Below are 13,834 nucleotides of genomic sequence, written 5' to 3'. Positions count from 1 at the left end.
ATATACAAGAGGAGGTCATCAGTTCAAGATCAAGTGGGTTCGTCCCAGTCACACATATTTGGTTGAACTACTGATTTCTAGCATCAACACCACACACAGAATGCTGGTATTTATTCTGTCCATTCAATTAGTTAAAGTATAAACTTGGATTCATTAGATTAAAAAAAAATAAGGGAAATTAAACATGACAGAAGGGTTTGTGGGATATATGAACTCCTACTGTATTGCATCTACTCTCATGTAGCATCACTTTATGCAATATAAAAATGCCAATGAAACGACCAAGGTGTCGGATAAGAACTTTATTTCTTCCATATTAACAAATTCAGGACAGGCGACTTTATTTAACAGCAGGAGGAGGGGTCATCAGCACGATGGAGAACTCAGTGGGTGGGCTCTAGAAAAAGAGGACAAGAAGAAAACATGATCAATGAGACAGACTGATGAAATATGACTAATTACTGCCAAATACCGATTATGTAGAATGTTTGAAAAGGTTGAGCCACTTACTGTCCTTCACGGCCGTCTTGCCTAAAAATAGAAATATAAAGTATATTAGTCACATTGACCCATAATCACAGAGTCAGGTCATTCATACACATTTTCACAGCCTATACCTTGCATCTGATAAAGTGCTTAACGATGCAGAATGATGTAATTTTGAGCCACAAGGGAGAATTACATGTGTTGTGCTACATGTGTGGATGTTTTCATGCAAGTGAATCCATCTCACTCTGCACCCTGCTTGCTGATCGATGCATTCAAACCACTTAAATTATGCCAAATACAGTGTACAATCAATAAGACCGTACAAAATGTGGAGGCAGATCTCATATTTTGCAACTACATAAGTCCACGTTCAGTTTGTGTTGGTGCTTCTGGTGTTACACTCACCCCCATAGGAGACTTTGTAGTACAGGTACGACATGATGCCCAGGCCGACCCACATCTCTGGGAATGCCTTTGTGTAGTAAGGGCCCACCTTGGACCACCAAGATGCAAATACACGTCCAGCCATCTGTGGAAGGAAAGCACAGAACCACTGTTAAAACAGAACACTGTCTATTCTAGCATTGACATGACTGTTACATGAGATGATCACACCCCCCACCCCAAGGACCCTTGTGTCTTCACTCAATGTCCCACCACTTGTCTGATCGCGTGGTTTAATCCAACTTGACAGAACTAGTAAACTTTGGGAGTTGTGCTTTTAGTATATTTGGCTAAAACTGTATAAACCGGTTCCTTCAGACGATGTTGTCAGGACTCAGGCTCCATTAACCCCAAGCTGGGCCAGGCTAAGCTAATGACTTTGGGCTGCAGGGAAACATCTGACTCCCGGGGAAAGTTTCCTCTCTCCTGATTCTAACTGTCTGCGAATAAAGAGATAGTTTATTTTAAATTTACGTGGCAATAACTAATCTTTACTGGAGATAAGTTAGTTGGCTAATGCTACAGCTAAGACTGCTGCTAACAGAGCGTGTCTAAGCTAGTTAGCATTGAGCGTGTGCAAGCTGGTGACACGAAGGAGGACATTGACCAGAAGACACGTTGTTTATATTTATTTCACGTTAACTACTTGAATGGATCCCAACTAGCGTGTTAGCGAGAACAACGCTAGCTAGCCTTAGCATGAAGCTAGCTAGTTAGCTAAGTGCCCCTGCAAATGTAGCACACGAACACAACCAAGGTCACCATAGCTTGACTCCAGTTAGCTTCCATTAGCATACACCTGTAGCTGTGTTGTTCTTTTAAAGTTAAACATGTTAATTAAGTTAGATTTCCGCTGTTACCTCTCAGTTCGTCTCGCTGCTGCAGGAAGGTCAAGAGCCGCTGATGCTACCGGAAGCTTCACGTCAAAGTCGTGGGTGGAAGTGCTTCTTCTACGGTCCGCTTGTTCACTGCGTCACTCAAGGGTTTTGGGCTGCAGCGCCACCGCATGGCCTTAAGGCGAACGTTTACAAATCCATTATAAATGCAGATACAGATTTATTCCTAACATTTATTCAACACTATAGATGATATGTACTTTAATCCACAATTTAATTAGTTTAATTTATTGTAGTTAGATCTTAGTTTATGAGTTATAATAATAATACAAATATAAATAATGTAATGAGCTCCACTCTCAAGATATTAACAATAAACCCTGGCACTGGTCACAAGAATAAAAATGACATAGTGTAACAAACTCAACAAGCTATCTATGCAGCGTATTACTCTTCAAGTGAATCAAATAAATTGTGTTAGATGAAGACATATTCTATGGTCTTAAACAAGTTTTTTAATTATATACTCCTAACATAATGATAGGTCTCAATGTGAAAGGTACTGTGAAAAGTAAAACCTGAATTAAATAATCATTAACTGCTGGAGAGTGGTTTTGGAGTCAGCTCTGAATAACTCAAACAGTGTCACATGAATGCAAGTGAAGGTCTTTTCTCAATTTCCTTGTTCCTGTAACTTAACAACAGCTAACTATAAAATCCCGGGAGAGAACAAAGTATCCCCTTTGATTCAAAGTTTGCAGGAGAGCTCACAGGATTTGGGCCCGGCACAGTGAGCATGGGCGGGACTCCCCGCTCTTCTCTGTCCTCACACTCTGATAGGCGAGAGGCACTTTGTTTCATTTGTGCGCACCTCCAGGCCAAGTCGTATTCGAAGGCATTCAGCACAGTGAATCAACACTGAGTCCTGCCAATATGAAAGGACACAGCTGAGGAGATTTACTCTGCAGGTCACACTGTACTGGGTTCTTCATTTTAAGATGCACCTCAGTAGCTGCCAGCTGTGACTCCAGCCCTGCTGCAGGTATGTTGGTTTGACCCGACTGTCTATTCTTTATACATCTGCTTAAACTGAAAAAAGAAAGCTCCAGGCTCTTTCCATGCAGAACGATCAATCCTCGTGTTTGAGCTCCTTCTTTGAATACCTGCATGTGTGTACTTGCAGCTCTGTGTGTAAGTGTGAGTGTGTGGTAACCTAGGGGTGTGGATGGGTGCGTTCTTAAGGTGACTAATCAGGCAGTGGAGACACCTAACACTCTAACACTCTTTTAATTGCTGTTTTTGGATGATTTCCTAATCCATGTTTCCAGAACCCTCCTGAGGTTGATCTCGTGCTGCGGTCGGAGGCAACATGGCTTCAGGTGGAGGACCTGATGGAGGCGTTCCACTGGACATTGACAACGTGCACATGCTTCTCCAAGGTCGGTCTATTCCTGGAGTTTTGCAGAATTTGTGACATGTGATTTGCTGCAGAAGGGAAAGCACAGCGATGGCCTATCAGCGATCAACTCATCCAATACTGAATTATGATCACATTTCTTGTGCAGATTTGATGTGTCTGTATTTTTCAGCGCTCTAAAATTACATAAACACTTTGTTTGGTGATATTTATCTAGTTTGAGTCCAGTCAGTTGTTAGTTTTATTTTGTAGCCCAATTTGTATTTAGACATTTTAAAAAGTTTGACACACAAAGAAGAACAATCTGCTCTCACCCTTTTTAAAAGCATGGAATACATTGTGCATCAGTAATAGCTAAAATATGGAATTTTTTATATTGCAAAAACATAATATAAAGGTTTAATAGTGATTCATAAGTAACTTAAGAGTGATATGAAAAGGAGATCAAGAAAATCATACAAAACACATTTTCATTTTCATATCTTTACAAACTTCTGCAGCAGCATCATACTTGTAATTTGACCCGAGGAAAAACAGTGTGTCCCATAGGCCCTGAGAGCAAAGACTGATTGTCATGGTGAAGAATCTCAGTTTTCTTTGCACCACATTCTACGTCAGGTGAGCTGGGTGGAGTCCAGAGATTAGAGCAGACAGGAGTTTCCTGACTCGGCAGGAACTTGAACAAACAGCAGCGTCGATGAGTCAGAGACAGACATGACTGACTGAAGCTGAACAATCTGAAAGTGAGTGTTTGTCTCGGACAAAACATCAAGCTCCTTTATTCATTATAGACAGATTCATAAAACTGTCTGAGCAGCTTGTTATTAATTATTGAAATGTTCGATCGGCAGGAGACTTGGATATATATAGTTTTATATATATAGTTATATATAAGCTCCTTGTTTTGGCAATAGAAGCTTAAGATCTCTTAAACCTCACCAGGTCCATGTATGTTCAAAAACCTCTCCCAGTGTGTGTGTCTGTCTGGAAGTTTATCATGGCTGTGTGTGTGTGTGTGTGTGTGTGTGTGTGTGTGTGTGTGTGGGTGGGTGTGTGTGTGTGTGTGTGTGTTAGTGTGTGTGTGTGTGTGTATCTATGTCTGTCTGTGTCTTGGAAGTCGTCCCGTCCCCAGTTCTCCGTCTTACCTCATCTTAAAGAGGAAGTGTTTCACTCCAGGCTCCTCCAGGGGGAGAGAGGGAGAGATTAAAGTTGTTTAAGTGGACTCTCTCTCTCCTCAGTCATGGTTCATGGGTCAGTTGAGTCTTGGATGTAAGAATGGCGAGTCAGAAAGTTGTCAGGTTCTCTGACGTCGGTGAGTAGCTCATGAACATGATGCAGCTCAGACGTGGGTTTAAGAGGCTGCTTTTTAAAATCCTAAAGACGTTGATATAGTGTCATAAACGTGCTTTGGGCATTTACTGCATTACGTGTGTTATATATACATCATTATGCTTAAATATGTTAAATTGTTTGAAAAACTACATGCATGTTACTTAAGCAACATGATTGAGTGAGTGAACTGTGATATAAACTGAGGTAGTGATGCTGTTCATGAAGTCATTGTTGCAGCTTTTGATAAACACAAGCTTCCACGTTTCATCAGGAATAATCAGCTTTTTAATTCAAAGTTTTTCTTTGAAGGACACGTTTGCTCTCGACTACATCACCTCTCTAATAATACCAGAAATAGAAAACATGACATGAATAGATCTGGCTCTGAATGTGTGAATGTGTGTAGATCACAGTTTCTTCCTCTGTTTCCCAAACAGTGGAGCATGAACAGATTCAGAGAAGAACTTTCACCAACTGGATAAATGCTCAACTCTCTAAGGTATGATGGCATGTTTCTTTGTGATACCGCATTTCAGTGACAGATCTCATACATAACTAAATATATATATATATATATTTGTAAAGATAAAACAGCTCCTGGGTCAGTGGTGCTGCCTTGAACACTAGGGAAAGTTAATTTAAAGCTGGTTGATATTGTTAAGATACTCCTGCACAAAAGTTAACATTAAGTTTCATAAAATGTATTTAAGAATATTTATATAAGACAATTGGAGTTTATTGAAATATTGCAATGAGATGCATGAGAAATAAAAAAATAATGGCGGGTAAACAAAATATTAAAGTGGCAGATAAATGGTGATACATGCCTTATTTTATACATTTTTTATTTTAAATAATCCACATGCTTATCAGAATGTTGGAATATAGTCTGTTGGTACTCCAAAACTTTTTTTTTTTTTTTAAGTTTTTTTAAATAGTTTAATATTATAGCGCTCCTTGCAGTAGATTTCACATTGACTATAACAGTGCTGACAAATGAAACAGATATGTTTCCTGACATCCTGCCGTGGTCTGGCTTAAACTGATATGACGCAGGCGGTGGAGGGCAACGTGCCGACTCACCGGTCCGGGCAGCGAGCTCCAGTGAGGCAGTGAGTCTCACTGGAAACTGACATTCGCCCGGAGTATAAATAGTGTTTCAGTGGAGCGGGGGCAGCTGGTAATCTGAAGCCAGACACCTCTTCATAACCTCATGTCCATCTGACTGCGCTCCAACGCCAAAATCACAACTTTCCAAGTGTCACACCAGCCTGAGGTCACTTTCACCCCCCCCCCCCCCCCCAACCCCCAGACAGAAGATATTATCTGAACGTCTACAGGTCAAAGGTCACTGTTGTTGCCCAAAGCTTTGACCCAGACACTGAACAAATCTAATAAAGATTCAGTTTAAATGCAGGATTTACAGTTTGGTTTACTAAGAGGTAAACAATTGAGAAACTATTTTCCCACCGGCCTTTTGTCCTCATTTTACCAGGAAGCCACGAACAACTTCCTATTTTAAACAAGATGATGCAGCAAATATCCAACCTGATATGACACATTGACCCAGGATCAGTTAAATAACTCTGTCTGTCATGTTAATGTGTTTGGTTGTGATTTCTCTCGTTACATTCGATTGTAAACTCTGTGACTTACCGTGTTGAGGTTTTAGTCAAGTGCGTTTCAAAGGGACTATTCATACTTTATTTGAATTATAAAGTAAATCGGTGTTGTTACAGAGACGTCCGCCCTCTTTTGTGTCGGACCTGTTCTCTGACCTCAGAGATGGGTCACTGCTCCTGGACCTGTTGGAGGTGATGAGTGGTCAGTCACTGGTGAGTTACTCCACTGTGCTTCTGACATACTTGAAGAAAGTATTGGGAAAAGCCAGAAACAACACAAACACACATTATTATAACACAACTAAGCTGATGTTGTTGTCTGTCGCTCTAGAAACGACAGAGGGGCCACGGGGTTTTCCAGCAGAGGGCCAACATTGAGACAGCTCTGGATTTCCTCAAGAAAAAATCTGTGAGTTGTCACACATTCAAACAATCTGAACCTGTCAAGTGTGTGTTATTGATCAAATATCATGTGATTCATTGGTGTAGATCAAATTAGTGAACATACACATCGCGGACATCATAGATGGACGCCCCTCCATCATCCTCGGACTCGTGTGGACCATCATCCTCCACTGTCATGTGAGGACCAGTAGTAAAGCCTCCATATCTCTACCACTGCTACTTTCATTTTAGATCTTTCTTTACAAATATTTAAACATTTCTAATATTGTGATATTGTGATATTGTTCTAGATCGAGGAGCTGGCCAGCGCCCTCTCCTTCAGCTCCCGTCATTCCTCCATGGACTCTCTGAGCAGCCTGGACTCCTGGTCCGGCAGCCCCGTCCCAGCGAGTCCGGTCCCTGCAGGCCGGACCTCGCCCCTCCACCGACGCTTCAGAGTCTCCGCCAAGAAGGCCCTGCTCATGTGGGTGAGGGACCAATGCCAAAGGTGAGTTTTAAAGCACCTACTAAGATGCTTAAAACACAAACAGGAAATCAAAATGAACCTTTTACCTGCCCTTCTGTCTCCAGGGTCGGCAGCTCGGTCAGTGTGAAGGACTTCAAGGCGAGCTGGAGGAGTGGAGAAGCCTTCCTGGTCATCCTGTGTTCCCTCAGACCTCAGCTGGTGGATCTCTCACTGGTCCCGTCCAGAAGCAACGAGGAGAACCTGGAGGAAGCGTTTCACGTGGCTGAGAGGGAGCTCCACATCCCCCGGCTGCTGGAGCTCCAGGGTGAGGCTGAACACAGTTATAAGAGACAACTCATTCTTAAAATTAACACCAAGAGACATATTAAAGGTCTTTTAAGCATAACACTTTTATATTTAAGTCTTTTGGATTCACACACACACATATATGAGGAAGTTGTGTAGTTCCATGAACAGATATTGCAATGAGAGCCTCTTTGTGCCGTGCTGAGAGTCTTTTTCTTTCCTCTCAGATGTGAACGTCAAAAACCCGGATGAGAAATCCATCATGACGTACGTGGCCCAGTTTCTCCAGTACTCCAATCACATGCCAGCACGTGACGACCACCTGGAGGTTAGAGATCCGTGATGATGTTTCACACTGTAAACGCTCTGCTGTCATGTTCTCTGTTGTCCACCGGGGGCCTCAAACAATCTGTCAGTAATCATGTTCTCCTGCAACATGAATCACCTGATTCTCATATGTCCTTCTCTCTTTTCTGTTTGTGTGTGTGTTGGATATATTCATTCCACATATTTACACAAAGACATGGTGATAAATCTTCAACTCTCTAGATGAAAGTTAAGCAATTTTACTGAACACAATATCTGGGCTGATAAATTAAACTGCATGTCGAGCATCACTGTTTTTCTATTGGGTGTTTTCTGCTTCTATTCCCTGTCGGCTCTTGAAAACACAATCCTCTCCCCTCTGGAACCGAAGGGTGTCAACTGCTTTTCCTTTTCCTTCAACCTTTATTTCAATCTCTCCTCTGGTGGCGTAGCTGTTTCCTCTGGATCAGCCCTCCTGCTTCTCACCTCTGAACTTTCCTGCTCACTTCACTCCAGCGGCTGCTGTCTCACCGTTACGCCAGGTAGCCACACACCAAGCCAACAGGTCCTTCCTCAATTAACCAATTAAGTCTTCATCTGAATAATTATGTAGCACTGTTCTGTTATAGCGTGAAAATGCAGCTGTTGACGGTTTCATTTGGGCTGATGTAGGTGTCTCCATGTGAGCGAGCACAAGAGGTGACTCTCTGGCTGCAGCAAACCTTCCAGGAGCTGTCGGAATCGTGGACGGCTACGGAGAACTCAGGCTACAAAGAGAAACTTCAAGTAAGAGGCCGTACCGAGGGAGGAAAGCACTCAGCAGACTCAACAGGTTTTTATCTGCTATTGTCCTGGAGTTTCAGAGCTGTGTTTGGTTCTCCAGGTGTTCCAGACTCTCACTGTCTCCATCGCTGATCAGAGGAGACCTGTACTGACCCTCCTCGCCACCATGAGCCGCTGCCCCGAGCTGAGTGGAGATCTGCGAGCTCTCAGGGCCGCGTGGGACCGTCTGGAGGAGGAGGTGAGGAGGTCCACTCTATAAGGAGGTCCACTCCTGTTGCCTTATTGCATCCTGTGTTTTACTTTTAATATATTTTGGTTGTTTATTCACTTCAAATGATTGAGAAATGCCCACAGAGCGGTTATTAGACATTAATACAATCATGAGAATCTGTGCTCATCCCAGGCTGTGTGTCCTTCCTCAGCTGCAGAGATGTAAAGCCGACCTGGACCTGAGTCTTCCTCCTCCTCTGGACTCGGTGGTTGTGTGGCTGCAGCGTGCGGAGGCTGCACTAACAGTGGAGGGAGGGGGGGGGAAAGATCACGCAAACGCTGCTAAAGAAGCCAGAGCCCAACAAGATGTTCTGAAGGTTATCTGTTCTCTCCTTTTCTCAAAAAATCTATAAAACCATATATACTGCAGGTTATGGGACTTACTATAACCGGACACACATTTTCATTATCTAATTTACGTGCTTCTCGTTTTCATTAGACGTTAATTAAGGAGCTGAGTCACTACGTCAACATTCTTGACGAGTACCAGAACGTGGACGCCTCAGGGAACTTGGCGGTGCCACTGGAAAAGTTTGATGAGATCAAAAGACGGTTCGTTACAGTTGTTCAAAGTCATAAATCATAAAATCACTGATGATAAAAATAACCCGCACCAGCTTCTTGTAGACCGATGATCCCACGAGATAATGATTTAATCGTCTTTTTCAACAGCGTAACTCACGTAAGAGTCACAACCAAGTATCACGGGATCAAGTTGGAGTACCAGGAGTGTCGTCACACGGCTCTGGATCTCCTGAACCGCCTGGAAGCCAAGGTCCAGACGTGGAGGACGTCTTACAGATCAGAGGAGGCCGTGCGGGGGCTTCTGCAGGACTGGCATGTGAGTGGAGATCTGATTTACACCAGTTAGGAAACTCTGGAGAAATTAATTATATTAAAATGATGTTAATTATAAGCTGACAAACTAAACAACAAAGCCTTTTTTGAGCTTTCCATAGATTTGGCTATAAATTGGCTCCAATTCCAACCTGTCGCCCTTATTATTTAATAAATGATGCTTCCAAAAACCATAAAAAGCAATGAGTTTTATTTATGTGCCTCGTCCAGGAAACAGTGGAGCGTCGAGGCATGATAGTGATTCTGACGGACGCTCTACAAAACCTGAAGGAGAAGGCAAACGCTTACACCAGCAAAGCAGCTCTAGGTATAAAGTCTATGATCTTCATCTTTTCAAGGACATGAACTCTGTAGATGGTGAATTCCTCCCGTTCTCTCCTCAGGTGAAGATTCCCAGCTCGTTCATCGTCAGGTGAAAGAAGCAGAAGGCGAAGCTGAGTCCGTGGAACGAGCTGTGACGGCCGTGAGGGGGACGATGGACAGAGTGATGTCTGCGTGGGACACTTACAACCGGAGCCTGGTGTCTCTGCAGACGTGGCTCACACAGACGACCCAGACGCCTGCTGCAGGGACTCAGGTAACGTGACCTCAGCTGAATGACATGCAGTGTAAATGGTGATAATCACAAAAATGCTTTTAACTCTGGATTTTGTTCCTGCAGGATCTGAGTGAGTGGACGTCATGTCACGCTCAGCTGAATGAGGCGGGGAACTTTCTCACTGAAGTGACAGAAACCTCGACCAGCCGCACGCTCGCCGGACAACTCAGCTCGCTCAACAAGCAGTGGGCCGCATTCATGAAGAGGACAAAGTTTGTGAGTTTGCAAATTCTTGTTATTTTCACCTGAGACCTGAATGCTGAGGATTAACAGACTTATTTCCAAAGTGTGAACACCAAGACCTGCTCAAATAGTTTGATCGTTTCTTTTATCTGATTGAGGTGAGACACTTGTTATTATGGAACAAGTCCAGACAGGTGATGAGTATTTATCTTGTGCTCACAGGATGTATGTGAAACATCGTCAAACAAAAAACTGCACCACTATTTAAACAGGTGGAGATTCATTGTTTCAATAATGCATTTAAAGTACTTCTTGTTCATTTGATCTTGACGGTTCCTTCTGGAAAAGTCTAATTTACTAATTTACATTAAATTCATATGCATCTCTAATGACTTGAGATGCCCACACCCCCCCCCCCTGATGGAGAGAACTTTGTATCTTTGACCTTTTTAGGAGATTCCTGGCATGTTAAGTTCTCCTGGGTTTAAGGAGCCGGTGGGGGAACCAGTCCATCAGACGCAGAGACAACCAGAGACTGGGATGTTGGTTGTGGCCAGAAGTAATCGTGCACAGGAGTCTGAGAACGTTAACCTGCAAACCCAGGACCCAAGTCAACTTCCACCTCAGTCTTCATCTCTTACTCTAAGTGATCCAAAGAGCTGGAGAGAAAACCAGTTTGGAACCACCATTGTTGTGCCTCTTGTGGAAATCAAAATGCTGCCTCAACCAGTGAGGGAACCAGTTCCTCATATTCACCCTCCTCTTGTGAAAGAAGCTGAGTTGAAATCCACGACACAGCCTCCGTCAATAACCGAATCTCAAGCTTCAAGTTGGAGTCAAAATGCTGGACCAACATCTCAAAGACGTCTGGTTCTGTCCAAACGTGGAACGAGTTCAGGGACAGAGGAGAACGGAAGCTCATCGGAGCAGCAGAACTCTCAGCAGCTCACCAAAACATCTCCAAGGCCTCCAGTCATGGTTCTCAGTGAGGTTCATTCCAAAGCTCAGTCAATGGCAAGAAGCCGACTGGAGAAGTCCAGAGTTCATCTGCAGGGACGCATCCAGAAGGCCATCGAGTTGTTTGGTGGCCAAGAGATTTCAGAGTCACAGGCCAAGAAGAAACAGGTACAGTTTGAACCACTAAAAGAAAATAGAAGTAGAAGCTCTTGCCAAAAACTACACTTTTCAGTTCAGCTCTATATTTGTTTGTTGCTTATCAAAAGCTCCAAGAAGTTTGACCTTTAAGTTTTAAATGCAACAACATCCAGAACTTTCAAACCCCAGATTCAACTTCACAATCAGGACACATTCGTTCAAGGTCTGTGGTGTTTGGCTTTGTGTTGCTGCTGCAGTTGTCTGTTTGTGTGTATTCGTCCAGCTCTGTGTGTGTTTTCTGTGCAGCGAGCTTTAAAGATGCTGCAGCCTGTCGCCCTGGAGGAGTTCCTGAAGGCGGTGGAGGGGCTGGGGGCCTTCTGCTCGGGGCCCCAGCTCCAGGATTTGATGCTCCTCTCCGACTCAGTCAGAAAGCAGTGGGAGGTAGAGAGAGTGATGCCCAGTCAAAAGCTTGTCTCTTTTTATATATAGTACCAGGGTTACTTTTTGTGTTTTCCCAATATAATCCAATAATTTAACGCCCTTTTATTAACATAATTCTCACTCGTTTTCCTCTAAAAACTTCCATAAAGCAAATTTCCACTTGTTCCAGGATGTGAGGAGAGAAATAGCTGCCTTTGTTCCAGTCTTGTGGTCTCAGATCAGTGAAGGATCATTGTCTGTTGTGCAAACTGATACTAACCCTCTGCATGAAGCTACTGACCAGACTGACCATCCCTGTTTGCACCAGCAGCAGGTACATGTGTAACCCTGTGGCATTAACACCCAGCCCTAACTGTCTGGTGATCAGATAACCAGAGAGAAAGATACTTGAGGTTTGTTCTGCTGCTCCCAGGTCGTCGTGGACGGAGCTGCCTCTGTTGACGAGCAGGTGGAATCACTCAGAGACTTGTGTGACACGCTGACTCCAGGTCAGTCATCCTGCCGGGTCACATACCAGCGGGAGACTTCAGAGGAAGCAGAGGAAACACAACCCAGTGACACAGTTCTCTCAGCTCACAGGTGAGATAATGCCGATGGTAGGAAGGAAGTTAGAAAACCTGAAGACCTGCAAACTGTGAGGCCTTGATTTTCAACTAGAGGCCTGGTAATCATTGGAAAGTGCTTGGATGTTATTTGATTAGGTTCAGTCATTAATGTACGTGTTCTGCAAAAGAAATTCTGATCATATTTCAGATAAAAAAAATAGTTTCAAACAGCAGGAAGAACGTCAGAGATTGATATCATGGAGTAAAACATTTCCTTTACCAATATATCCACCAATATATATATTATAAAAACGTCAGTAATTCACAAGATGTCATTATCAGACCCACAGAAATGAAATCGAGGCTTCATATTCTACAGTTTAACAAGAAACTTTGTCATAAATAACTGTAAATTCAACCAAATATATTGAATTTGAATTAAGAAAATAAACAGATTTTTCATCCAAACTTTAAACATGAATGTGCAACTTTTCTGCTTTGTTTATTATGTAAAATAAAAGTTGTAAAAATCGAAATAAATTAACACCAATACCTCACGTCTCTATGAAAGTTCCATACTCAGTTTGTACCATGTCTAAACTGATCGTTGAGTGAACTGTAGCATTTAATGAGGCAGACGGCTTCTTTCATAACAATAGTCAGAGTGTAATCCGTCCAGTCTGTTAATCTTCTGTTGTTCTGGTTCTAACTGAGTCTAGTTCTGACTGTCTGACCCCCGACCCGCCCCCTGATGCACGAGTCTCTTAACCCAGCAGGAGGCAGCAGCTCGGGGCGAACACCCCACTGGGAGCGACTGGTCCGTCCTCCGAACCACAGCCGAGCGGGGACCGGCCACCGAGACGGAGCCCGGACGTCCCACAACGAGTCCTCTCACCTGGGGACGGCTCAGCGCCACATCACGGTGATACCAGGCCTCTGTCCACTCAGGACGTCCCCACAGAGAGACACGTCCTCCTGAGACATCACAGAGGCTTCGGGTCTGAGGAGCAAAATGAAAAGTCTTCACCTGGAGCCAAAGAGCAGCTTCTGAATGTTCGACTCCTACACATGACAGAGAGAAACCAGCAGATACAGGTTTGATCTTTCAGCTCCACTCAAATTTATGATTTTAAAAACGTTTAGATTTCTAGATTTAGTTTTAATTGCTATTTCCTTCATGCAAACATTGTTTTTTAATGCAGTATTCAATCTGTAGCGTCCGTGCTCCAAATTAAATCATAATTTGAAAACTGCACACGTTAATTAGCGTTAAATGAATCCTATTTACTTTAAACATTTAATTTAAAGTGACCCGTCCTCTTACCTCTCAGTAGAATCTGTGATGGGCTTTACAAGTCACAGCCTGAGCTGTGGGACACTAATCCTCTGTAATTGGATCGGCTGGCCGCTCCCTCTTTTCCTGGTTATCCTCTGTCACCACGTTACTCTCTCATCTCCC

General features: G+C 43.3%; 2 protein-coding genes across 2 annotated transcripts in view; one reads left to right on the top strand and one right to left on the bottom strand.

Annotated features, from left to right (window-relative positions):
• Positions 1-287: 287 nt before the first annotated feature.
• On the bottom strand, positions 288-1,908 carry atp5mj (ATP synthase membrane subunit j). The gene is made up of 4 exons (XM_053445255.1): positions 1,794-1,908; positions 895-1,018; positions 511-531; positions 288-397 (listed from the first exon to the last, which is right to left on the bottom strand). Exons 2-4 carry the CDS (start codon positions 1,016-1,018, stop codon positions 384-386), a joined length of 159 nt encoding a protein of 52 aa, XP_053301230.1. The 5' UTR covers positions 1,794-1,908; the 3' UTR covers positions 288-383.
• Positions 1,909-2,535: 627 nt separating this feature from the next.
• The window catches only part of LOC128459851 (nesprin-2-like), a 63,739-nt gene continuing 52,440 nt past the window's right edge, over positions 2,536-13,834 (top strand). Inside the window, 22 exon segments of the mRNA XM_053444778.1 lie at positions 2,536-2,811; positions 3,098-3,208; positions 4,956-5,017; positions 6,258-6,353; positions 6,472-6,549; positions 6,630-6,722; positions 6,836-7,032; positions 7,116-7,315; positions 7,524-7,624; positions 8,275-8,388; positions 8,486-8,623; positions 8,808-8,972; positions 9,095-9,207; positions 9,328-9,496; positions 9,724-9,820; positions 9,897-10,090; positions 10,175-10,327; positions 10,748-11,419; positions 11,696-11,830; positions 12,000-12,143; positions 12,243-12,409; positions 13,152-13,470. Of these exon segments, the coding sequence (XP_053300753.1) occupies positions 3,139-3,208; positions 4,956-5,017; positions 6,258-6,353; positions 6,472-6,549; positions 6,630-6,722; positions 6,836-7,032; positions 7,116-7,315; positions 7,524-7,624; positions 8,275-8,388; positions 8,486-8,623; positions 8,808-8,972; positions 9,095-9,207; positions 9,328-9,496; positions 9,724-9,820; positions 9,897-10,090; positions 10,175-10,327; positions 10,748-11,419; positions 11,696-11,830; positions 12,000-12,143; positions 12,243-12,409; positions 13,152-13,470 (3,477 nt within the window). The 5' untranslated portion in view covers positions 2,536-2,811; positions 3,098-3,138.

Source organism: Pleuronectes platessa, chromosome 17 (genome assembly GCF_947347685.1).
Source record: "Pleuronectes platessa chromosome 17, fPlePla1.1, whole genome shotgun sequence".
NCBI lineage: Eukaryota > Metazoa > Chordata > Actinopteri > Pleuronectiformes > Pleuronectidae > Pleuronectes > Pleuronectes platessa.
Note: the sequence above shows the minus strand (reverse complement) of the source record. Positions and strands in the feature narration are given on the sequence as shown.

What these genes read in the sequence shown, in the direction of transcription:
- atp5mj (XM_053445255.1), bottom strand. Translation starts at nt 1,018, where the DNA reads ATGGCTGGACGTGTATTTGCATCTTGGTGGTCCAAGGTGGGCCCTTAC. An exon ending in CTACAAAGTCTCCTATGGGG is followed by an intron (nt 532 to 894) that starts GTGAGTGTAACA and finishes TTCTATTTTTAG; the next exon opens with GCAAGACGGCCGTGAAGGAC.